Source organism: Macaca fascicularis, chromosome 1 (assembly GCF_037993035.2).
Source record: "Macaca fascicularis isolate 582-1 chromosome 1, T2T-MFA8v1.1".
NCBI lineage: Eukaryota > Metazoa > Chordata > Mammalia > Primates > Cercopithecidae > Macaca > Macaca fascicularis.
Genome location: NC_088375.1, coordinates 145,684,146 through 145,709,782, shown reverse-complemented (window position 1 = coordinate 145,709,782; position 25,637 = coordinate 145,684,146). Strand labels below are relative to the sequence as shown.

General features: G+C 41.6%; 3 protein-coding genes across 45 annotated transcripts in view; 1 reads left to right on the top strand and 2 right to left on the bottom strand.

The window, feature by feature from the left end:
• The window catches only part of KYAT3 (kynurenine aminotransferase 3), a 62,637-nt gene extending 48,244 nt beyond the window's left edge, over nucleotides 1-14,393 (bottom strand). For 2 of the 3 annotated variants that reach the window (XM_045367672.3, XM_074002182.1), the window contains exons 1-2: nucleotides 14,221-14,393; nucleotides 10,947-11,046 (exon numbers count right to left, since the gene is read on the bottom strand). In XM_045367672.3, the coding sequence (XP_045223607.1) occupies nucleotides 10,947-11,045 (99 nt within the window). In that variant the 5' untranslated portion in view covers nucleotide 11,046; nucleotides 14,221-14,393. The remainder of the gene's footprint in view (nucleotides 1-10,946; nucleotides 11,047-14,220) is intronic. The other variant, XM_005542803.5, reaches the window with a different exon arrangement.
• On the bottom strand, nucleotides 978-14,393 carry RBMXL1 (RBMX like 1). Its single transcript, XM_065533201.2, has 3 exons — nucleotides 14,221-14,393; nucleotides 10,947-11,046; nucleotides 978-5,573 (listed from the first exon to the last, which is right to left on the bottom strand). The coding sequence occupies exon 3, from the start codon at nucleotides 5,333-5,335 to the stop codon at nucleotides 4,160-4,162; it is 1,176 nt and encodes a 391-aa protein (XP_065389273.1). The 5' UTR covers nucleotides 5,336-5,573; nucleotides 10,947-11,046; nucleotides 14,221-14,393; the 3' UTR covers nucleotides 978-4,159.
• Nucleotides 14,394-14,529: 136 nt separating this feature from the next.
• LOC141407713 (uncharacterized) overlaps nucleotides 14,530-25,637 on the top strand; it is a 198,551-nt gene continuing 187,443 nt past the window's right edge. For 23 of the 41 annotated variants that reach the window (XR_012417952.1, XR_012417953.1, XR_012417970.1 and 20 more), the window contains exons 1-2: nucleotides 14,530-14,730; nucleotides 15,686-15,762. Coding sequence is in view for 6 of the 41 variants with exons in the window: in XM_074002205.1 (XP_073858306.1) it covers nucleotides 14,561-14,730; nucleotides 15,686-15,762 (247 nt within the window). In the remaining 35 variants the exon portion in view is untranslated. Of the gene's footprint in view, nucleotides 14,771-15,685; nucleotides 15,763-16,142; nucleotides 16,312-19,046; nucleotides 20,989-25,637 lie in introns of those variants that run through there. The other 18 variants (XR_012417993.1, XR_012417995.1, XR_012418003.1 and 15 more) reach the window with 4 other exon arrangements.

The following is a 25,637-nucleotide window of genomic DNA, read 5'->3' as shown; positions in this document are numbered from 1 at the left end:
TATGCCTAGTTAATTTTAATTTTTATTTTTTTGAGACAGTCTTGCTCCGTTGTTCAGGCTAGAGTGCAGTGGTGCAATCATGGCTCACTGCACCCTCAACTGCCCAAGTTCAAGTCATCCTCCCACCTCAGCCTCCTCCATAGCTGGGACTACAGGTATATGACACCACGATCTGGCTAATTTTGTTCTTAATTTTTTTTTTTTTGGTAGAGATAGAATATTGCTATGTTGCCCCGGCTGGTCTCAAACTCCTGGGTTCAAGTGATCCTTCTGACTTGGCCTCTCAAAGTGCTGGGATTACTGGTGTGAGCCTCCATGCCTAGCCTTGTTTTTTTTTTTTTTTTTTTTTTTAAACATTCATTTGTAGAGAGGGTCTTGCTTTGCCCAAGCTGGACTCAAACTCCTGGCTTCACACAATCCTCTTGCCTTGGCCTCTCAAAGTGCTGGGATTGCAGGCATGAGCCACCACACCTGGCGGAGCTGTGATTTTTGCTAAAGGGCAGAGTACATGCTTCAGGTTGAACAGTGGGGAAGAGACAAGTGCATAAAATGCTTTAGAAGTTCCAAAGCTATAGTAATCAGATCTCTTAGTTGCGTGACAGAAACTCAATCTGAAACAATTTAGGTGAAAAGGGAGAATTCATTAGAACGCTCATGTTACCACGGGAAAGGCAGAGGTCCAGCCAGACTGAAGGGTAACAGAAACCAGGAACTTGAACATCACAGGGCTTTACTTCATCTCCATTTGTACCCACTATCTCAGTTTGAACTCTCTACTTGAGACTAAATAGAGTCACATCTCCCACCTTCATGACCATAGAGGGACTGTAAGATGAACACTCAAAAAACGTTAGTTATTATTATGGCTTGACTTGAAAAAACTATAAAATCTATATATCATTCAGTGGGCTCAAATATCTCTTAAAAAGTTGCCAGATTCTGAGCCATAGAATGAAAGAAAAGTATTTACGAATATGTATCTTACAAAGGACTTTAATACAGTATATATAAACAAATTTTACAACTCAATAAGACAAACAATCCAATTAAAAGTGGGCAAAAGATTTGACAACAACTTCACAGAAGATATACAACTGGCCAAAAAGTACTTAAAAGATGCTTACAAGCATTAGTCACCTGGGGAAATGAAAATAAAACCACAATGAGATACCACTAGATTCCCATCAGAATGGCTGAAAACTGAGTGTTGGCAGGAATGCTGGGCAGCTGGAACTCTACACAACCCTGGTGGGAATATAAAAGGGTATAGTCCCTTTGGAAAACAAACAGTTTGGCAGTTACTTAAATATTAAACATAAATCTGCCATGCAACCCAACCATTTTACTGTTAAGTATTTACCCAAGAGAAAGGAAAACCTACGTCTACACAGTGGCATGTACACAAATGTTCCTAACAGTTTTATTCACAGTAGCCCCAAACTGGAAACAATCCCAAGGTCCATCAACAGGCAAGTAGAAAAACAAATAATGGCATATTCACATAATGGGATACTACTCAGCAATAAAAGGAATAAGCTACTAATACACTGCAACCTGGTGAATTTCAAAGTCATTATGTGTGTGAAAGAAACCATAAACAAAAAAGTACATGCTACACAATCCCATTTATATAAAGTACTAAACAACACCACGAAGCAAACTAATACATGGTGACAAAGACAAATCAGCAGCGTGAGGGATGGACTGCAAAGGAACTTGAGGAATCTTTTGGGGGCGACGGGAGTATTGTGCATGTTGATGGTGACAGTGGCTTCATGGCATATACATCTGTCAAAATAACCATTGAGTTGTAATTCTAAACGGATACAGTTTACTGTAACTTGATAAAGCTGAATTTAAAAAGCTGCCAGAGTATTCTGAAATCATGCCCTCTTTTCTCCCTCTGGACCAAGCATCTCCCCAAGCAAGCCAACTTTAAGAAAATTATCTCATAGATTTTGGATTTTTTTTTTTTTTTGCCATGTTAAAGTTTCAATAGAAAACATTCCAAAAAGTGAGAAGTGATCTATAATACCCAAGTTCTATGTTCAACTACCAGTTAAACAAGGAAAACATTTTCTATATCATTGTTTTACAACCAGTATAGACCCAGAAGAATCAAGATCTGATTCTTTTTCCACACATCAGCTAGGTCAGTAAACTATCAAAACTGGTGTCTCGTCATTTTAACATACTCCTTGAACAATATTCATTCATATTTGGTATAATCTCTATATCCTATACTATATTTAGGATATCTAAATATCTTAAATATTTAGGATATCTCAAGGGCCAAAAGGTCCTCACAGAAGCTGTAACCCAAGTAATTATAAGAATATGGAAGGGTTGGGAAGTGCAACCACCACATAAATTTGGTCATTACCCTAGTGGTCTGTGATTAGTAGTAGTCTGTCAAACGAAAGTTAAAATGTTGTACTTACTCTCCTTAGCTGCAAATGTTAAAACATGACAGTGCCATAGTTAATGACAAAAAAAAAAAATTAGAAGTTCAATTAGTTCCTCCAATCCAACAACTCAAGTCTGTTTCCTTTGAGAACATTATACTATTGGCTCTAGTGTCCAAAGCAATAAACTAAAACTTGTTTCCAAGACTGGGAGGTAAAGTAGGCTTATAAAACAATACAGCAAAAGAAAGCCAAGTGGCCCAATTGTTTCCAGTGTGTTTGCCATCTTAGCATGGTTGTTACTTTTCAGATGTCACTCATAAGTTGTATTCTACAACTAAACTGTTTCTGGATAAGCCACCACCAAAAAATGTTTCACTTACTGACAGACACTTCACTAGATAGAGCTACCATTTTTAAGCTCTAAATTGAAGAGTTGTCCCCATGACTTTAGCTAAACAAAATGAAACCCAAAGCTGTAAAATCTATGTAAAGGACCACAAGAACTTTCTCCACTTACCAATTTCCTTAATTACTTCCCCTTTTCCATTTGGTCAATTACTCGTTTTAAGTAACTACCACTCACTCCTTAGTTATGAGTGTTAATCAACACTGATGCCTTCCTGAGATCCACAGGAACCCCTGAAGGCAAAATCTATTGCCTGCACCAAACCAATTCTGACAGCACTGCTTATGCAACTGTACTGACTTACTGACAATCAGCCGCCTTCTGCTTCAACAACTCTTAGCATTTGATTTCTCTTACTGCCAGCTTTATCTACTGTGAATCAATCAGCAGCACTCCACAACCATGATGAGCATAATCCTCAACCATCTTTGCTGTTTCACAGGCATTTGATGCTTTAAATCTGATGTGGAATGCTGATATATTCACTTTTTAGAAGTCACAAGCCTTTCGGAAGTTGGAGATAACTTTATTACTTAACTATTTTCTCCTTTGCAATCAAACTGTTCCTTTAAAAGTGAGACACTAGAGTTGCAAAAATTTGAAACAGTTAGACCAAGCACCTTTGCAGCTTCATGGTTGGTTCTGGCCAAACTTTTTATTTAGTATTCTGCAGTTGTTTAAAGACACACTTAAATGGTCTTATTGTGGGAGGGGAAAGGGGAGGTTCTTGCAGATTCCCAAGGAAATGTCAGAAAGGCAAAATGGCCAGCATTATCCATTTGCTTTTTCTGGGTTTACTGGGTGAATAGCAATTTCCTTACATAGGCATCTGATTTCAGGTTTTGCATACTAAGAACATTGAGATTTCCGTTGGAAAACACCATGAAATCTTATGGGTAGCATACCCCAACCACCCTCTTAATAGCTAGCTTGCTTGTATAGGCAGAACAATTCATCTCTCCATTTCAGATGGCTAGATGTTTTATGGAAGATCTTAAAATTGCTTGCCTCATTTACTGGGAAAAACCAGATAGGAAGTGGTCTTTAGGGACACTTCTACTTGGAAAGTTAGAAGTTACAAAGTTACTAGTACAACAAGGCTTAACACATTTAACATTTGCTTGTTGAAAAGCAGTGTCATAAAGTCAAATAAAATTAAACATGTTTTACCTTTTTCCTCACAAGAACATAAAACTTAGGGAGGGGAACTTAACAGGGAATTTAAAAAAGGTAACACAATTTTCCCTTTTAGTAGTCCTTGGGTAGTAATGATAGAATAGTTTCCACTTTTTTTTTTTTGTCTGTTTCTTTGAACTGGGATTTTGGTCCAAAGTTTTGTTTGTTTCTAGTATCTGCTTCTGCCTCCCCCTCTATCAGATCGGCTTCCTCCAGGGCCACCACCTCTTGGTGCTCCCCGGCTTGAACTGCTGTAGGAATCACGTGGAGAAGGGTACCCCCTTTCTACAGAAGGGGGAAGCCCTCTTTCTTGTCTGCCAACCCGATCACAACCACTTGAGTAGAGATCACTTCGGCTGCTTGAGTAATTGTCCCGACTTCCACCATATCCATCACGTGAACTGCTATAATCATCATAGCGACTGCTTCCACCATAAGATGGCGGGGCCCCTCGTGTAGGTGGGGCACTACGTGAGTTACCATAACTCTCATATGAATCTCTGTAGGAACCTCCACTTGGATGATCTGAATAGTCACGATCACGACCATATCCATCTCTATCGCCATAGCCTCTTGATGGATAGTCATCACGTGAACTGGAATGACCATAATCACGGTAAGTATAATCTCGTGGTGGTGGTGCATAATCTCTTGTATCACGAGAACTTGGGTAATCTCTGCTTGAATAGCTGTCTTTAGTAGAATACCCATCATCTCTTGGGTACAAATAAACATCTCTACGAGAGGGGAGCGGTTCCCTTCGAGGTGGACCTCCGTAACTATCTCTTCCACGTGATAGAGGAGCTCTTCCTCCCATGCCACTGCTGCTGCGAACTAGTCCTGAAGGTGCAGATCTCTTAGGAGAAGGACCCCCACTTCTTGGTGGTGGTCCTCTTTTCACTGGGAGTGGTCCCCTGGAAGAACTCATGTTAAAATGCATGGAATATCCACCGTCATCCATGTGTCCTCCTCGTGAAGGAGGTCCCCTGGTTCCTCCACTTCCTCCTCTTCCAGCTCTAAAACCTCGTGGAGGACCTCTACTTCTTGGAGGTGGGGGCGGTCCATGTCTACCTCTTTCAAATGATGGTTTGGTGGCTTGTTCCACCTTGATGGCTTTTCCATCTAATGACTTTCCATTCATGTCTCTGGCTGCATCCTTAGCATCTGCTGGGCTTTCAAAGGTGACAAAAGCAAATCCTCTTGATTTGTTAGTTTCACGGTCTTTTATCAAGAGTACTTCCACTATTCGTCCATATTTGCCAAATACTGTTTCAAGAGCTTTCTCATTTGTTTCCGTATTAAGCCCACCAATGAAGAGCTTTCCCGGGCGATCTGCTTCAACCATTTTTTTTTTTTGCCGGTGAGTCGGAGGGGTGACAATGGGTTCAAGCTCCAAGGAGCTCGCTGACAGGGGCTTCCTAGCAACTCAGCACCAGTGGCGGCTGTCGGGTACGAGGACTGAACTGCGAAGTCGCTAGCACTACTGCACAATCTGGATGCTTTTTAAGGGATGACTATCCATTCAAAAAACCAGGAAAATTACTTTCTTTTACCACTAGATGGCAGAGGAAAACAGAATATTCCTGTAATGGTGGAAGAAATGAAAGTAAAACTCAGAAGTGGAAATGTAAAGCAGGGAAAGATGCTTAAAGATACATAAAGAAAAAATGCAATTATATTAAGCTCAAAAGTGTGTATAATTAACAGGAACCCTTTTGTTGTAGCTTTTTTGTTTGTTTGTTTGTTTTTGTAGACAGAGTCCCACACAGTCGCCCAGGCTGGAGTGCAGTGGTGCAATCTTGGCTCACGGCAACCTCTGCCTCCCAGGCTCAAGTGATTCTTGTGCCTCAGCCACCTGAGTAGCTTGGATTACAGGCATGCGCCACCACACCTGGCTAATTTTTGTATTTTTAGTAGAGAGGGTTTCACCATGTTGGCCATGCTGGTATCGAACTCCTAGCCCAAGTGATCCGCCTGCTTCGGCCTCCCAAAGTGTTGGAATTATAAGGGTGAGCTACCATGGCTGGTCTTAATTGGAACTTTGAAACAACATATATTTTGTTACTTTATTTTATAAAGAATTATTTGTGCCTGATATGCTGTAACTATTTTAACATCTGTTGACTGAACAGATCTGCTGAGTGAAAGGGAAACAATTTGGACTCCCTCTGAGAGATAATATATTTGGGGAAAAATTGTACTTCAATAGAAAACTATGCACTGGCCACAGCACAGCTTTAGAGCTGATATTTGCGGGGCTAGAATTTGCCTTTGAGTTATTTTGCACTTTTGTAAATTGAAGCTAAGTGATAGGCATGCAAACTCTGGTTCTAGCAGTTTGATTACCTTCCCTCCACCCTGTAGAAAAAACAGTTTTGCCTTCATTTGCAATCCAATTCCTTTACTACATATAAATTTGTGCTTTGTGACTTTCCCTCTGTACTGGTTATAACTTCTGTCTGGTTACCTTATATCACATGAGTAAAATAAAAATCTTTGGCACATGCTCATTTTTATATTTGTATGAGTCATGATTTAACCTTTTTCCGAAAATTATCTTTTAACAATTACTTCAGAGAAACAAGCTTATTGGAAACAAGGCTTTCTCTAAACCTGAGAGCTGATAACATAGGTAAACACATGGCTGGAATGCCAGAAATGGAGTCAGGCCAAGCAGAGAACAAAAAGTCTGATTTATTCTCTCAAAAAAAACTGGGTTTAAGTCAAGACCTTGGAAGAGTGAGTAAGTGAAGGGAGTGTGTGAGTATTGTCCTCACCCATATCAATAGGCCTGGGGCCCTTTGGCTTGCCTACACTGTGTAATCTCAGTCCCCCCAATGACAGCTATAATTAAATCAGAGTTGGACAGAGTCAGGCTGAACCAATCAGGGCAACTGGAAGTTTGGGTTTGAGGCTGAGAAACAGGTTGTTTCTGCTGGGCACACGAAACAGGAAGATTGGTAAGTCTGAATCTGGGCAAGTCTGTGCTCAGTCCCTCACACACGCCATGTTCTGATGCTAAAAATACACCTATGTTCTAAGTATGTTGTTCAAGGTTGTTTAATGCAAAGAGCTTTCAAGCCAGATAGATCTTAGTTCAAAAGTAAACATCAAAACTCCTAGTGTGTGAAGTAGGCAGTTTACCTGATGTCTCTGAAATTCAGTTTCCTTATTTGCTAAGCAGGAAAATGGATACCTGCCCCACGTAAGTGCTATGGTAATTAAATGAGGCAAAGCCATAAGCGGAAAAATATAGTTCATGGCATACAATATATACACTCCAAAACTAGTGCCCACTCAGAAAGTAGAAAAGATTCTCTTAGATACAAGTAGGATGAGTAACTTTGCACTAAAGGAGGCAAAGAAATGTTGGGTATGGACTAAATGTACAAAAGAGAGGGTTGGGGTGGACGCAGTGACTCATGCCTGTAATCTCAGCACTTTGGGAGGTTGAGGAGGGTGGATCGCTTGAGCCCAGGAGTTTGAGACCAGCCTGGCCAACATGGCAAAACCCTGTCTCTACAAAAAATACAAAAATTGGCTGGGAGTGGTGGTGGGCACCTATAGTCCCAGCTACTCAGGAGGCTGAGGCAGGAGAATCGCTTGAACCTGAGAGGCAGAGGCTGCAGTGAGCTGAGATTGTGTAATTATACTCAAGCCTGGGCAGCAAGAGGAAGACTCTGTATGGAAAAAAAAAAAAAAAAAGAGAGAGAGAGAGAGGGTTGACTTCTAAGGAAGGACAGACCTAAGGAAAAGGTTTTGTCCAGTGTTGCTTTTGTGGTTCTCTGGTGGACATTTAAATTTTAGAATCTCTTAAAAAAAAAATTAATAGACCATTTTAGGTCCAGGCACGGTGGCTCACACCTGTAACCCCAGTACTTTGGGAGGCTGAGGCGGGCGGATCATGAAGTCAGGAGATCGAGACCATCATGGCTAACACGGTGAAACCCCATCTCTTCTAAAAATACAAAAAATTAGCCAGGTGTGGTGGCAGGTGCCTGTAGTCCCAGCTACTCGGGAGGCTGACGCAGGAGAATGGCGTGAACCCGGGAGGCAGAGGTTGCAGTGAGCTGAGATTGTGCCACTGCACTCCAGCCTAGGCGACAGTGCGAGACTCCGTCTCAAAAAAAGAAGAAAAAAAAAAAACAGGCTATTTTTTAGTGCAATTTTAGGTTCGTGGCAAAATTGAACAGAAAGTACAGGGAGTTCCCACATACTCTCTTGACACCCCCTCTATCACATGTCACCCTTTGTTAGACTAACCTTCATTTCAGGTTTAGTCCTTCAGATTGCAATTTTTTTTGTTTTGTTTGAGACGGAGTCTCACTCTGTCACTCAGGCTGGAGTGCAGTGGCCCGCTGTTAGCTCACTGCAACCTCTGCTTCCTGGGTTCAAGTGATACTCCTGCCTCAGCCTCCCTACTAGCTGGGATTACAGGTGCCCACTACCACACCCGGCTAAATTTTGTATTTTTAGTAGAGATGGGGTTTCACCATGTTGGCTGGGCTGGTCTCAAACTCCTGACCGCAAGTGATCTGCCAGCCTCGGCCTCCCAAAGTGGTGGGATTACAGGCGTGAGCAACCACACCTGGCCCAGATTGCAATTTGTATTCCATCTGGTTTTCTATTCTTCTTTCATTAATAATCTATCAACTGCTTATCCTCACAAATTCTTCTTTATATAAGACTTCCTAGGGAAACTATTCAGCATGGACGCATGTCACACATTTGTCAAAACTCATTTGTGAAATCTTCTTTGCTTCTTTCCTTCCTTCTCTTTCTATCAGTCATCTATCCATCAATATTCACTGGCACTCTGGCACTAGAGGATAATATAAAATTACCTTCCAATTTCTAACTCTTTAAGATCTAGGTGCTAAAAGACAGGACCAAAAAAGATTTTCATTCTGAGTTTCTCTCTCTTTTTTTTTTCTCTTCTTGTTGTATAGCAGTACATGTTTTTCTTTTCTTTCTTTCTTTTTTTTTTTTTTGAGACAGCATATCACTCCTATCACCTAGACTGGAGAGCAGTGGTGCAAACATAGCTCACTGCAGCCTCAACTTCCTGGGCTCAGGTGATTCCCCCACCTCAGCCTCACAAGTAGCTGGGACTACAGGAGTGTGCCCAGCTAATGTTTTGTATGTTTAATAGAGATGGGGTTTTGCCATGTTGCCCAGGCTGGTCTTGAACTCCTTGTCTCAAGCGATCCACTGGCCTCAGCCTCCCAAAGTGCTGGGACTGCAGGTGTGAGCCACCGTGCCTCACCTACATTTTTCCTTTAGTATTCAAAACAGTCTTTAAAATTAGAGAATACGTAAAATGTTTTTGTAAAAAAGCAAGTAATACAGGAAAGTACAGTCTATCCTCCATTCTATTCCCTCACTTGGAGGTAACCTTCCCGGTAGGTTTTCAATGACATTAAGGATGATGTGGATGAAACGAATATTCTAAGTAGGTTCACAGTAACTTACCTGGCTGGTTCTGACAACTCTTTCTTAATTTAAACTTATCACTGTTGCTTTTGTAACACTGGCCAGTGTTTTTCATTTGCCCAGCAACAGGAAGAATATTTATCTCTTTATCCCTGTGCAATTATTTTAAATGCAAAGCCTCTGATGAACTATAGACAGTTTTTCAGTGTAGTTAAAATGATACAAACACTTTGGCAGTTACTTAATTAAACATAAAGCTACCACACAACCCAACCATTCCACTGCTAGGCATGGAGAGGATTTAGTGCTATCCCAAATAGTCCACAAGTTTGAATAATGCATTGTTAGTGGTTCTTGCCTGGGACATACATCAGAATCACCTGGAAAGATTTTTCAAAATACATTTCAGATATGTAGAATCAGAATGCATAATGGTGGGCCCTGGCATACGTAGTCTAATAAAAGTTCCACAAATGAGGATTCTGCACACAAATGCCCTTTTAGTGCCACGGTTTCATATGACCACCTTGGCGAAGCACACCCACTTCCTTGGCTTCAACCAACTTCTATGTTGGGAGAGGGTCTGAAAAAGGTGGTCACGGTGGCATTAAAGAGGAGAGAATTCAAAACAGTTATGAGGTAGAATTCATAGGATTTACATATAGAAGACACTGATGATGCTTTTTATGAAAATTTTGAACCACTGAGAAAATTTTAAACCAGCTGAGAGATTAGAATTAGGTTGAACACAAAATTGCCAATATTCAACCATGTATGACAAAAATGGCACTTCATATGCCAAAAATGGAATTTTCATACAAAAAGTAGCAATTTCATATATTTTAACCTAATATAAAACACTCATATGCACACTACCCAGATTCAGTAATTCTCAAGATTTTGCCTCCTTTTTTTTTTCTTTAATTGCTGAGTAACTTTAAAGCAAATCTTAGACCTTAAGTCATTACACTCCTACATACTTGGCATATATCTCAAAAGTACTGCCGCTTATATAACTGCAATTTCATCACCACACCTCACCAACAATAATTTCTTGTTATCATCTAATACCCAGTCCACATTCTTATCTCTCTGATTGTCTTTAAAAAATGCATTTTGGTTGACTGAATAAAGTTCCTAAAGCAGATGTATGCATTGTATTTGGTGGTTATGGTTTTTAAACCTTTTTCCATCCCTGAGCAGTCCTCCTGAGATATCCTCTCCTACTTTTTTCCCATGCCACTGGACTTATATTCATTAACTTGAACACTTTTGTGAAGACAAAATGAGGTAATGAATATATAATGACCAGCACATTGCCTGATCCACAGACAGGCAAGCAGTTGCTCAGTGAATGTTAATTCTAGTCAACGACAAGAGACACCTCCATCATATATAATAGAAATGTTCATTTCAATAAAATATTTGTAAAAAAGCATCTGAAGAATTACATAAAGAATTACGTATTTTTTGGACAGTGCAGAATATGTACAATAATTTATCTGTAAGTAAGCAATACCTACAGCAGAAGCAGAGAATCCGAGGATTTTGGAAGAAGAAATTGTCTTCAGGAATTTTGCTCTACCACTAGGAAAGCAGAGGCTCCTCTGGGCCAAAAACATGCTATTAAATAAAAGAAAAGTTGAGAAGAGGAATAAATATATGATGGGTACATCATTATCAGACACTTACAGCCAGCTGGTATATCATAAGCTTACGTAAAATCCAAGCAAACATTTTTGATAAGTGAGCTTACTTTCTTTCAAGTTTTCTTTCTATGATATAATCTCTCATCACTGGAAGCATTCTAATAAATGTATTCTTCCTTATACAAATTTATATTCACATCATTTCAAACTAGAGAGCTGTATGAATATTCTTAATTCAGAAACCAAGGCTTTAATTTAGTCAAGAGCATTAAATTTCAGTAAGTGAAAGTTCCATTTCTAGCAGCCATAAAATCCAGAGTATTTCAACCTAGGAACGACTCAAATTTCAGAATCCTCTGGATAACAGTCACTAGTAAAAGCACAATTTGTAACAGTAAATTAAAGTTGTTAGGAACAATTATTTAAAAAGTTATTTGAAAAGATGAATGATAGTAGGTCCTTGATAAATAGAAAGACTATAGAGTGAATCTTAGGTTATTCTGAAGGTACTTCCTCCAACAATTCCCGCAAGCCATTTTAGTGGATTCCAGTGGCATGATAGGCATGCATTCTGAATTGCTTCTCTACCTGTAAGGAAATTGATATCCATCATGGGTAAATGGAGGAAGATTAAGGCAATGAAACTCTATTATAATAATACTGCTACTTGGAAGTGGAAAGAAAACCCAGTTTTCTAAAAACATTCAGGCAAATAGATATTTCTCATAAGGTTTTACTCTGAGAATGTTGTTCTCTTAAGCCTCTTAAGTATAAGGCTGCTATATCAGTGGATGGCATTTCGTCTAACAGTTATCAAACCTTAGAGAAAAGAGACCTAATCTATGGAAACTAAACAGAACTTCTACATAAAATGCTAACAAATCAAACCCAGTAGTATACAAGAAGAATAATACATCATGACCAAGGGGGGTTGGGTTTATATAAGACACCTATTAATGTGATTCACCACATTAAGAAATTAAAGTCGAATTCAATCTTAAGAAGTGTCTATCTGTAGTCAAGTTATGGACTCCTGCTGGGCCTCAGTTTCTCCATTTTTCACAATAGATGAATAAATTAATAAGGTTTGAGTTAAAGCAAGCAGGTAGAGGGAACCCTCTAAAGACATAAAGATACAATGGAATTTGCTGATTATGGCACAACTGTCCCAAAAGAGAACAGTTGAAACTTTGGACAATGGAAGAGAAAGGAAGAGCTGGGTCAGTTGCCAGGAAGTACACCGCATGATGGAGGTAATGTGCTAATAATAAAAGCAAGTGAGCTTGGAGTGCAGCTTCTGGGAGATTTCACCCCAGACTGGGTGAGCCATACTCTCTAGGTACCAGGTATTTTATTAAGTAAACACATTTTGAGCAGCATTTTCTAATGCAATCAACACTGCATATATATATTCACCAATGAGATAAATACATTAAATTTAGATGTCACCAAAAAGATAGAAGAAAATAAAAAGGTATATGGCTCTTAATTCTAAACAATATTTTCTTTGTATTTTTCTCCCTAAAAACAACTTCTGTGAAGAAAACCTGGCAACTTATGAATCAGGATGATCTATGTGATCTAATTATAGCATATTATGCATAAAGTCCACATTCCAAAACGCACGATCTATACAAATGAAACTGTTGAATTATTATCAATGGGTTAGACTGTTTAAAATGAAGATTCAGAGGGCATGCTTGGCAGATTTGGGGGTGGCCTGAAGCTGAGAAAGCTGGTGAATTTTTGAGGGCCGAATATAAGGCTAAAAGGCAGACAAGGCAGTCAAAATAAATCTTATGAAGCTTAAAGCTCCAGACTTAAATCCAAATGATCAATTTATACTTTACACATGGGGAGGAGAGGTAGGAAGAGATTTAATTTGACAAAGCCCAGAACATCTGTGTTAACTGCAAGTTCAAGCAAGATTAACATGAGGCAAAAAGGGCTACAGCTAATAATGCGCCGCCCACACTGTTACAAGAGTCCGACCACTGGAAAACTGATTTTCCTTTCATACTCTACCTTGTTAGTTTGCTTCTAGAATGTTTATAAGGTTCACTGATACAACACAGGGAATCTAGGCGGTGAACAAAGTCCTGGACGGGGGAGTACTGTGGAAGGATGGACTTCAAAACTACGTCTTTAGAACAGCGGAAAGAATTGGCCAAAGTTGGGCAGCACATGATTTAAGGAGACACCAGCCTGAAACTGCTGAAAACCTGTTCTACGAAAATGGGATTCGTGTAACTATAAACTTCTCCAGAGGGAAAGCAGTGTGGCTGCCTGGGTGATACCAGGAATTCGGTTTTAGCTCCCGAGGTCAGACTTGCTAAGGGCTGACCTGCAGCCCCAGTCCTCCTCAGGTGGCCGCAAAGGAGCCACGCGTGGGAGAAGCGAAGGAAGGCCATTTCTGCGCCACTTGACTCCAAAAGCAACAGACTTGACTACTTTTCTCTTTTAACTACAGATGTTGGATTCTGCTAAGCTTCATTTATAAGGCAACCTAACAGCCTTGGTATCCTCCTTTTGGATTTTTTTTTTTTTTTTTTTTTTGAGACGGAGTCTCGCTCTGTCGCCCAGACTGGAGTGCAGTGGCGCAATCTCGGCTCACTGCAAGCTCCGCCCACGGGCTCACGCCATTCTCCTGCCTCAGCCTCCCGAGTAGCTGGGACTATAGGCGCCCACCACGACGCCCAGCTAATTTTTTGTATTTTTAGCAGAGACGGTGTTTCACCGTGTTAGCCAGGATGGCTAACTGATCTCCTGACGTCATGATCCGACCGCCTCGGCCTCCTAAAGAGCTGGGATTATAGGCGTCAGCGTCTTTTGGATTTTTAAATTAAGAGTCCCAAAGTCACTCTTCTCAGACTACCTTCTAAAAGCCCAAACAGCGAAATCAAGAGTAAAAGCGCCAAGACGGTGACCGGGTCTAGGGGATCCCTCTTGGAGGCCAGTCACCTCGGCGCCTTCCCCTCAAACTGTTAATCCAGGGCCGACTCCCTGCAGCCGCCCCAGCAGGCGGCTCTCGCGTGACTCAGGCAAGAGCAGCCCGGCCCCCGTCCCCTCGCCCCGCAGGCCGGAAAGGCCCTCGTCAGTCCGCACTGAAGCGCCGCGCCGAGCCGCTCCGCGCGCCCGCCCCACTCACCTATCTGGTGCGGGAACCTCGCCTCTCCAGGCTCGAGACCCGCCTGGGCTTGAGGGCCTGGCTGGGCGGGATTCGGACGCGGGGGGCGGAGCCGGGACACGGACTGACTCTGGGGTTTGCACTCAGTGCGCGCTTTGGCTGAGGGCTAGGCTGTGATCTCTAGGCTGGAAAAGACTGGATAAGGGGTGTTTTTTTGGGAGGGGAGGGGCGGGATTTGGTGGGTTCCGGGCTTGTGGGAATAGGGCGGGCCGGGGGCGAGCCCGGATGTGGCCAGGGATTGGCTGTGGAGTGTGACTCACGGCGCGCGTTGACTGTGGGGTCCGCCGCGATCGCGGACCGGATGGAAATGGAGGAGGGAAGGGGTGGGGGCCGCGGGTTGGGCTTGAGTGAGGAAGGGGATAAGATGGAGGCGGGCCTGGACGTGGCCGGGGATTGGCTATGGGTGTGGACTCGGGGAACTCATTGGCTGTGGAGTCGGCCGGGATCACGTGCTGGTTCAGGCAAGCATAGGTGCGGGACTGGAGTTAGTGGGGCGCGGACTTGGATATGGGTATGGAATTTGGGCCCAGGGCTGGAATCGGATATATGGGATTGATCGGGTTGGGGGCAGGTTATAGGATGAGTACTGGTTTGCAAGGATGGGTAAGCTATGGGGCCGCTGGGCTTGTACAAGTGGAGGGGTCGGGTTAGAATAACTTTGGAAGGTTCCTGAGAGAGGGCAATGCCAGAGTGAGTGTGAAAAGGGATTCCTAGATGCATTTGTCATTTGAGATGGGGGTGAGGGGTTAAAAAGCGGAAAGGAACTTATTTTCCTTAATATGAGTTTGATCAGCAAACTAAGAATGAAAGGGACATGTCAGACTGAAGGAGGAAGAAAAATGACACTAAAATGCAAAAAAGAAAAGTCTCTAGGAAAACAAGGAAGGAACCCACTGGTGACTTATTTGGGGAGGGCAGTGTCAGCGAAAGGAGAGTTTTTGTTAAAAATTGAGTTTTATGTTTGGATTTTTTTCCTCTTCTATTTTAAGAGGATGAGAGGCTAGAGGGAGTGGGAGAGGCCTTAGCATTGTTTTTCAGTTCTAAAGGAGGGAACAAAAGTAATCATTGATTAAAGGAATATACTCTTCAGCTAGGTACAGGGAGTTTCAGAAGACGATTAGGTGCATAGAGAAATTATTGTGTACAGGCAGGGGCGAGCCTGATGTGGCTTGGGATTGGCTGTGTAGTGTCTCAGTGCGCAGTGGCTGTGGGGTCCGCTGCCATTGGGGATCATACTACATCTTACCTTTAGGAGGGAGGAAAAGTGCAAGGCTAAAGCTGTAATCAGTAAAGAAGCAACAATTATATTAGCTGGGGGAGGAGGATAGTTTGATATTTTTGTAGTTTCCACAGTGACCTTTTTAAAAATCTGGTTAGGCAAAAATAGTGTGATCTTGTTTGTTGTCTCACTTCATTACGATCACAGAATGACCTGGTACTGTGTCCGAACTTGGTGGGTTCTTGGTCTCACCGACTTCAAGAATGAAGCCGCAGACCCTCACGGTGAGTGTTACAGTTCTTAAAGATGGTGTGTCTGGAGTTTGTTCCTTCAGAGGTTCAGATGTGTCTGGAGCTTTTTCCTTCTGGTGGATTGTGGTCTCCCTGTCAGGAGTGAAGCTGCAGACCTTTGTTGGTGAGTGTTACAGCTCACAAAGGCAGCATGGACTCACAGAGTGAGCAGCAGCAAGGCTTATTGCAAAGAGCAAAAGAACAAAGCTTCCACAGTGTGGAAGTGGACCTGGGTTGCCACTGCTGGCCCCGCAGCCTGCTTTTATTTGCTTATCTGGCCCCACCCCATGCAGGGGTCTTTGAAAACAGTATGCTGAGAATAGATAGGGCTCAAGGACAGTATCTCCAATTGAACTTTTAATGAACTCCCATAGGCGCCAAGAAGGCGGGCAGATAAGGAAGAGCATAGAAACAACTGAGTAGAAGGTTACATCTGGGAAAAGAAAGTTTGTTTTGCATTGCATGCTTTCTGCTGACGTGGGGTTTATGGAGTATAAATAAAGTGAGGCAGAGGCTCTGAGCGCGGCCGCCATGTTCTCTGTGTGTCTTTGTCTTTTGTGTGTTCTTTCATTCTCCACCACCCTGGGCAGGGACCCCAACACACCCACATCCTGCTGATTGGTTCATTTTAAAGAGAGCTGATTGGTCCACTTTACAGAGAGTTGATTGGTCCGTTTTGACAGAGTGCTGATTGGTACGTTTACAATCCTTGAGCTAGACACCCAGTCACAGAGTGCTAGTTAGCTAGATACAGAGTTAGCTAGATAGAGAGTACCAATTTGTGTATTTACAAACCTTGAGCTAGACACAGAGTACTGATTGGTGTATTTACAAACCCTGAGCTAGACAGAGTGCTGGTTGGTGCCTTTACAATCCTTGAGCCAGACACAATCATAGAGTGGTAGTCCTCCAAGTCCCCAGTAGATTAGCTAGATACAGAGTGTATTCACAAACCTTGAGCTAGACACAGAGTACTGATTGGTGTATTTACAAACCCTGAGCTAGACACAGAGTGCTGATTGATGTGCATACAATCCTCTGGCTAGATATAAAAGTTCCCCATCCCCGCCCAGCTGGCTTCACCTAGTGGATCCTGCACCAGGGATGCAGGCAGAGCTGCCCGCCCCTCGGGAGCCGCGCCTGCACTCCTCAGCCCTTGGGCTGTCCATGGGACCGGGCACCACGGAGCAGGGGGCGGCGCCCGTTGGGGAGGCGGGAGCCCACCGCAGACGGGGAGCTCAGACATGGCGGGCTGCAGGTCCCAAGCCCTGCCCCGCCGGGAGGCAGCTAAACCCGGTGAGATTTTGAGTGCAGCGCTGGCGGGTCGGCACTGCTTGGGGACCGGGCGCAACCTCTGCAGCTGCTGGCCCGGGTGCTAAGCCGCTCACTGCCCTGGGCCTGTGGTGCCGGTGGCTGCTCCGTGTGCGGGATGCTGAGCCAGAGCCCGCGCCTGCGCGGGCGCCCGCCGGAACTCACACCTGACGGCGAGCGCATCCCCAGTTCCCATCCACGCGTCTTCTCCCTCCGTACGTCCCCACAAGCAGAGGGAGGACGCTCAGGCCTCAGCCAGCCCAGAAAGGGGCTCCCACCGTGCTGTGGCGGGGTGAAGGGCTCCTCAAGCCCTGCCAGAGTGGACGCCGAGGCCGGAGGCCAAGGAGGCGCTGAGAGTGAGGGCTGCTAGCACATTGTCACCTCTCAGTATAATGTTAGTGTTTTGTGAGATTGTTACGTTTTAACAGGGGAACACCACAGCCAATTCCTAACAACACTGAAGTGTCAGTTCCGTTGGTGACACCAAGGGGTATTTTTATTTTTCTCATATTTACCAAATACGAATTGCATACATAGATGCTGAGACAACTGGGAAGAATGAGGTAGAGAAAACATGTGTCTTAAACCTTACATTCTGGTAGGGAGAGACAAGCAATAGACAAGTAAGTATAAAAAATGATTTTAGAGGGTGACAAGTGCTATGAAAGAAAAAATGATGGGTGGAGATAGCTGTAAATTTAAATAGGATGGTCAGGAAGGCTTTTTTGAGGACGTGACATTAGAATTCAGAATTGAATGATAAGGAAGCAGACTTGCAAAAATGATTCTGGAAAGGGAAATAGGAGTTGAAAAGGCCCTGAATGTAGAAAAAGGCCCTATAAGTGAGTCCTTGAAATTACTAGCTAATTGGTCGGGCACGGTGGCTCACGCCTGTAATCCCAGCACTTTGGGAGGCCAAGGCGGGTGGGTGGATCATCAGGTCAGGAGTTTGAGACCAGCCTGACCAACGTGGTGAAACCCTGGCTCTACTAAAAATGCAAAAAATTAGCCTGGCGTGATGGCGCGCGCCTGTAATCCCAGCTACGCAGGAGGCTGAGGCAGGAGAATCGCTTGCACCCGGGAGGCAGAGGTTGCAGTGAGCCGAGATTGTGCCACTGTACTTCAGCCTGGTCGACAGAGTGAGACTCTGTCTCAAAAAAAAAAAAAAAAAGAAAGAAAAAGAAAAAGACATTACTAGCTAATAGGTATATTACCCTTATATCTTGTTTTCTGAATAAAAAAAATTACCCTTATACCCTAATATTACCCTTATATTACCCTTATACCCTTGTTTTCTGAATAAAAAATTGCCCTTGTTTTCTGAATAAAAAATTATGTAGATTAGGCCTTTTTCCTTGCCTCATCTAAAGAACTAAAAATATTTTGAAATATAGCAGAGAGAAGGTGGTATAGCATAATGGATAAGTCAAATTGCCTGGTTCAAATTCCACCTCTGCAATTTTCTAGCTGTGTTACCTTGGGCAAGTTATTTCATTTCTCTGTGCTTCAATTTCCTCAATTGTAAAAAGTAAATAATAGAACCTTACCCAGAGTGTTATTGTAAGGATTTAATGAATCAATCAAACAACCAAAACAAAACCAACAATACTTAGGAGAGTACTCAGTTCTTAATAAGTACTGTAACATTGGTCGTTACAAAAAAGGGAAAGAGAAACTTTAGGATGGGGCTGCTATTTATCCCCCACTATTTGATACTGTCTTCTATTTTTTAAAAAAACTTTTTTTGGGGTCACAATCCCTTTTTAAATCTGTAGTAATAGAGTCCCCAAGTTTCAGCAGTGTACCTGGGTGCATGATACAAAGAATGCATTTCCATCCTCTGTTATGGCTAGGTTGGCTGTATGACCAAATTGTGACCAATGGCATATAAATGGGAGCTGTATGTGCAGCTGCTATGAAATGTCTTAAAAGAGTGGTAGGCCCTTCTTGTTCTCTTGGTTTTGCAGTTTACCTGCCAGTTTGGGTGCTGGGTACAAGTCTAAGATGCCTGCAGCCCTCTTGGACCACCATATGGAATCTACAAGTTCAAGATGATCAGATGATCTAGTACAATAGAATGAGAGAGAACGATCCTGAGCCCTGACATCATGGAGCCACCACTCCAGCTCTGGACCAACTGTCTATATTTGTGGTTAAAGAAATCAACTTCAATTTTGCTTAACTCTTTTACATTTGTTTCCTGAAGTGTAGTCACAGTTTGCCTGTAATTGTTTACTGACTACTATTCTAGTTTGATTCCCAAAGGCATTCCGCTTTACTTTCACATGAGTCTTCCAGGTGACAATAGAGGAGTGAGGGAGGAAAACAAGTTGGATGACAGTAGCAATGCCTCATTATCTGAAAATGCTGCTGAAGAGGTATCTGTGACTTCTAGGTACTAAGAGTCAAGGAGGCAGGACTACATTTTCCTTTATCTTATAACACTACAGTGGTACTAAGAAGGACCTGCTCTAGGAAACAAGACAACTAAGTGTGGGTTTGTAAGTTCCTAAAGACTTTTCCACCTTATAATCCTGCTCTAAAGAATTATGTTCAGTTTTCAGTCTCATGTAACTATTTTAAATGCAATATTTATGTGTGTGTATCAGAATATTAAACTAATGTTTCCTAGCCAGATAATAATAGCTATACAGACATTAGTTCAACTATTTCAAAAAGATAATAGAAATTGTACACTTAATCCATGGAAAGGCTGATCAGGGTAAATATGCATCTTATTTATCTGTTGTCTGTCTATCCACATACACGTTTGGCTGGATTGATAGCAACTTAACTGTTAGAATTTGTGATTTGAATCAGTCAGGTAATCTTTACAGTCTTTGAAAAATTTTTAAAAGGGGAAAATGAATTTTGACTTTACAAATCAGTTTGGCAGCAGAATATACATTCCTCTCATCTGTACATGGCACATACTCTAAGGTTGACCACATGCTCAACCATAACGCAATTCTCAACAAACTGAAAAAAAACTGAAATAATACCAGCCACACTCTAGTACTATAGCACAATAAAAACAGAAATCAATACCCAGAATATCTCTCAATACTATACAATTACATGGAAATTAAACAGTCTGCTCCTGGGTCACATTTGGATAAACAATGAAATTAAGGTAGAAATCAAAAAAGTCTTTCAAACTAGTGAAACAAAGGATACAACATATCAGAATCTCTGGAACACAGTTAAAGCAGGTGTAAGAAGAAAGTTATAGTGCTAAACACCTACATCAAGAAGTTAGAAAGATCTCAAACGAACAACCTAACATTACACCTACAGGAACTAGAAAAACAAGAGCACATCAACTCCAAAGCTAGCAACAGAAAAGATATGACCAAAATTAAGCTGACTGAATGAAACTGAGGTGCAAAATCCATACAAAGATCAATGAAACCAAAAGTTGTTTCTTTGGAAGAATAAATAAGATTGGAAGACTATTAGATAAATAAGGAAAAAGAAGATCCAAATAAACACGATCAGAAACGACAAATGTGACACTACCATTGACCTTACAGAAGAAAAAAAAAACAACAAAAACCCCCAGACACTATTATGAACTCCTCTATGCACACAAACTAGAAAACCTAGAAGAAATGGATAAATTCCCAGAAACATATAGCCTCTCAAGAATGAACCAGGAAGAAATTGAAATCCTGAACACACCAATAATGGGCTCAAAGTTGAATCAGTAATAAAATACCTTACCAACAAGAAAAACCTGTGGACCAGATGGATTCACAGCCAAATTCTACCAGATGTATAAAGAAGAGCTGTCAATAATCCTACTGAAATTATTCCAGAAAAATCAAGCAGGAGGGACTCCTTACTAACGCATGAGGTCAGCATCAGTCTGATATCAAAACCTGGCAGAGACACAGCAAAAAAAGAAAACTTCAGGCCAACATCCCTGATGACTACAGACACAAAAGTCCTCAGCAAAATACTAACAAATCAAATCCAGCAACACACCAAAAAGCTAATCCACCATAACCAAAAGGCTTTATTTCTGGGGTGCAAGGTTGGTTCAAAATATCCAAATTACACATCAAAACTACAATGAGATATCATCTCGCCCCAGTTAAAATGGCTTAGATTCAAAAGACAGGCAATAACAAATCCTAGCAAGGATGTGGAGAAAAGGGAAGCCTCATACACTGTTGGTAGGAATGTAAATTAGTACAGCTACTATGGAGAATAGTTTGGAGGTTCCTGAAAAACAAAACAAAACAAAAACCTAAAAACAGAGCTACCATATCATCCAGGAATCCCACTAGTGGGTATATACCCCAAAGAAAGGAAATCAGTATATCAAAGGGATGTCTTCACCCCCATGTTTATTGCAGCAGTGTTCACAATGCTGGGCCAAAGTTAGTGCTACATGCTTCATGCCAGTTAGATCCCTAGAGCAATGTTAGGAATATTGATCAACACCAGCTTCTCTAGGTCTTTAAAGAGGGGATACTGATTAAATCCTTTGTGGGGAGTAGAGGGAGAAGATTCTATTATAAATAGCACAAGAATATACATAATTATCAAACTCGTGAAATAATATGATGTTTAATAATTAAATGGTAAACTTTCAGGGAGAAGTGTTAGGAATGGAGTTGGGATAATAAAGTGTATGTAAGATGTTCATTCATTTAAAAAAAATTATTTATTGTATATATATGTGCCTGGCAACCTTTCTAGACTTTACTGATGCCGTGAGGAACAAAAAGACAAAGACCCTGCCCACTGGACCTTATTTTCTAGTAGGGAGGGGAGACAGGCAGTAAGTTTAAACAAACTCATCAGTAAAATAAAGTAGTGATAAAATATTGTGAGGAAAAATAAAAATTCTGGTCACTAGGTGGTGCTCATGGCTTTCTTAATTTCTTTCACTTATCCAGTACATTCAACTGGAGGGATGCTGACTGCCTGATGCTCTATTAAAGTTGTGTTTGGGGCCAGGTGCAGTGGCTCATAACTGTAATCCCAGCATTTTGGGAAGCCGAAGTGGGAGGCTGGCTTGAGCCCAGGAGTTCAAGATCAGCCTAGGCAACATAGCCAGGGCTCGTATCTATTATTATTTTAAGGTTGTGTTTGGGTCAAAGTAATAAGTTCTTTCTTTTGCTGTCTCCCTTCTCCCAATTTTTATTTGTTTAAATTTGTTTTTTATTTTTTAGAGACAGGGTCTCATTGCTGTGTTGCCCAGGCTGGAGTGCAGTGGTGGGATCATAGCTCATGGCAGCCTCGAACTCCTAGGCTCAAACAATCCTCCTGCCTCAGCCTTCCAAAGTGCCGAGATTACGCGCATGCACCACCATGCTCAGCCTCCATAGAGATTTTCAAGGACATTTTTTTTTTTTTTAAGAGGCAAGTCTTGCTCTGTTGTCCAGGCTGGTCTCGACTTCCTGGCCTTATGCAATCCTTCCTCCTTAGCTTCTCGAGTATCTGGAACTACAGGAACACACTACCATGCCTGACTGGATTTCTCTTTCTTTCTTTCTATTCCTTTCTTCCTCCTTTCTTTCCCTTCCCTTCCCTCCCCTCCCCTCCCCTCCCTTCCCTTCCCTTCCTTTCCCTCTTTCTTTCTTTTCTCGAATTGACTGATAAGGTGAAATAGGACTAAGACACACTAAAGAGCTGTGTGAACTATCTTGGTATAGGGGGATCAGATTAACTCCCTAAATCATAGATATGCTCTCCCGTCAATTTCCTGGGTATTTAACTTTCTTTCATTTATTTAATATATGTATTCAGCATAGACTTTTAGCTCTTTAAGAGAGAAACACAACCACGTTTCCTAGTCCTTGGCGGAGTATCTTATAGATAACAAATATCTTCAATGAATAAATTCCTCTAGCCTACGCAATTGTTGTTTTCTATGTAGTCTTACCTAACTTCCTAAAAGGACTGTTTTAGAGTTAGACTGGGGGGAAAATCTATATAATAAGACATGGGAGAACATTAAAGTTAGTCTTTGTTAAGGCTAATTCTAGAAAGAAGGTCTTGAACCTTCTTTTCTACTGTGAGTAGAAGGAACATTATAAGAACTACAGGGTGATGGAATCTAAGCAGATACAGGAATTGTGATCCATCCTGACAGTCTCTTGGTCTTTTAGTATATTTTAGTAGTATAGTTTAGTAGTTTTTAGTATACAGATCCTGTTCATGCTTTGTTAGATTTATATCTATTTATTTCCTTTTTTTTGTAGGTGTTGTAAATAGTATCATTTTTAAAACTTTGGTTTCCAGTTGTTCTTTGCTTATATACAGAAACTGTTGAAGGTTGATTTTATGTGCTGACCTTGTATCTTTTGACTGTATTAAATTCATTTATTAGTTCTAAGAGTTTCATTGTAGATTACCTGGGATTTTCTACATAGGCAATCATGTTGCCTGCAAATAAGGACAGTTTTATTTGATGCTTTCTGATCTATATGCCTTTTATATCCTTTTCTTGCCAAATTGTACTAACACTTCCAATTGTACTAACACTTCCAGTGTAATGTTGAGTGGGAGTGGTGAGAGTGAACATTCTTGCATTGTTCCTAGATCTGAGGGGCAAAAGATTCAGCCTTTTATCAAGTATGATGTTAGCTGTAGAGTTTTTGCAGATGCCCTTTATCAGTTTGAAGAATTTCATTTCCTCTCCTATTTGCTGAGTTTTCATATGAATGTCATATTTTATCAAGCTTCTCCTTTATCTATTTATATAATCATGTGATTTTTTTCCCTTCTTTAGACATTTAGTGTGGTGAATTACACTAGTTGATTTTTGAATTACTTTACATCCGCAGGATGAATCCCACTGGATTGGTGTGCATTATTTTTGTATATTGCTGGATTTGATTTGCTAATAGTTTGTCGAGGATTTTTGCATCTATGTTTATGAGGGATAATGGTCTGTAGTTTTTTTTGTACTGTCTTTGTTTAATTTTGTTATCAGGATAATGCTGTGCTCATATAATGAATTGGGAAATGTTCCCTTTTGTATTTTTTGAAAGAAATTATTAAGAATTGGTATCATTGGCCGGGCGCGGTGGCTCAAGCCTGTAATCTCAGCACTTTGGGAGGCTGAGATGGGTGGATCACGAGGTCAGGAGATCGAGACCATCCTGGCTAACACGGTGAAACCCCGTCTTTACTAAAAAATACAAAAAAACTAGCCGGGCAAGGTGGCGGGCGCCTGTAGTCCTAGCTACTTGGGAGGCTGAGGCAGGAGAATGACGTAAACCCAGGAGGCCGAGCTTGCAATGAGCTGAGATCCAGCCACTGCACTCCAGCCTGGGCTACAGAGCGAGACTCCGTCTCAAAGGCCGGGCGCGGTGGCCCGAGCCTGTAATCCCAGCACTTTGGGAGGCCAAGACGGGTGGATCACGAGGTCAGGAGATCGAGACCATCCTGGCTAACACGGTGAAACCGCGTCTCTACTAAAAAAATACAAAAAAAAAAAAAAAAACTCGCCAGGCGAGGTGGCGGGCGCCTGTAGTCCCAGCTACTAGGGAGGCTGAGGCAGGAGAATGGCGTAAACCCGGGAGGCGGAGCTTGCAGTGAGCTGAGATCCGGCCACTGCCCTCCAGCCTGGGCGACAGAGCGAGACTCTGTCTCAAAAAAAAAAAAAGAAAAAAAAAAGAATTGGTATTATTTAAAAAAATGCTTAGTAGGATTTGCCAGTCAAGAGGAACCATCTGGATGTGGAGATTTGTTTTTCAGATTCTTAACTTTTTTACTCCATTTCAGTTGCTTTAGAAATTATATGAGAGTTCAGGTTATCTATTTTAACTTGGGTGAGTTTTAGTTGCTTGTTTGTGCTTTTTTCAGAAATTAGTCCATTTGTGTGAGTTGTAGAAGTTACACACATAGAGTTGTCAGAATGTTGAAATGTTGATTTTAAGTTTTACTATTTAATGCCTCAAAGATTAAAAGTATTTCTTAAATCTTTATGTTTTTAAAAAATTTTTTGGTAGAATCACTTTATTTGGCTTAGTTGATTCTTGAGCCTGGTCATTTATAAGACTGATTGGACAGGTTTCACTGAGGGATTTCTAATACATGTATATATATATATATTTTTTTTTTGTCAGGATCTCAGTATTTGATGTCTCCTTCCCTATAGATCAGAGGAGCTTGTATTTCCTTTCACTAAACTCAGAGAAGGAAAACTAGCAACTTACTACTCAAACAAGAGAATAAATACTTCTGTAAACTGAAAATATTTTTTGGCGTAGAGACACATACCATACAGGCCAGCAATTGTAGGCCTTAAGCTGTGGTAGCTTCAGCACACAGGCAGGAAATGAATAAGGGAAACTTGAAGCACCTTGTCATATAGATAGAGAAAGCTACAGGGTCATTCCAAAAGGACTCCAGAGCCAACTTAATCAGGCTCCCAATGGTCAATACTCCTGGTTGTAGATCCAGGAACGATGCAAGAAAAGCACAGCATTGCATTGCCATTTTCTTGTCATTGTTGCACTCAATGACACTCTCAGACCTACTATGTCAGAAAGTCAGAGGAAGGGTAGGGGCCAGGGAATCTTTATACTTAATAAGGT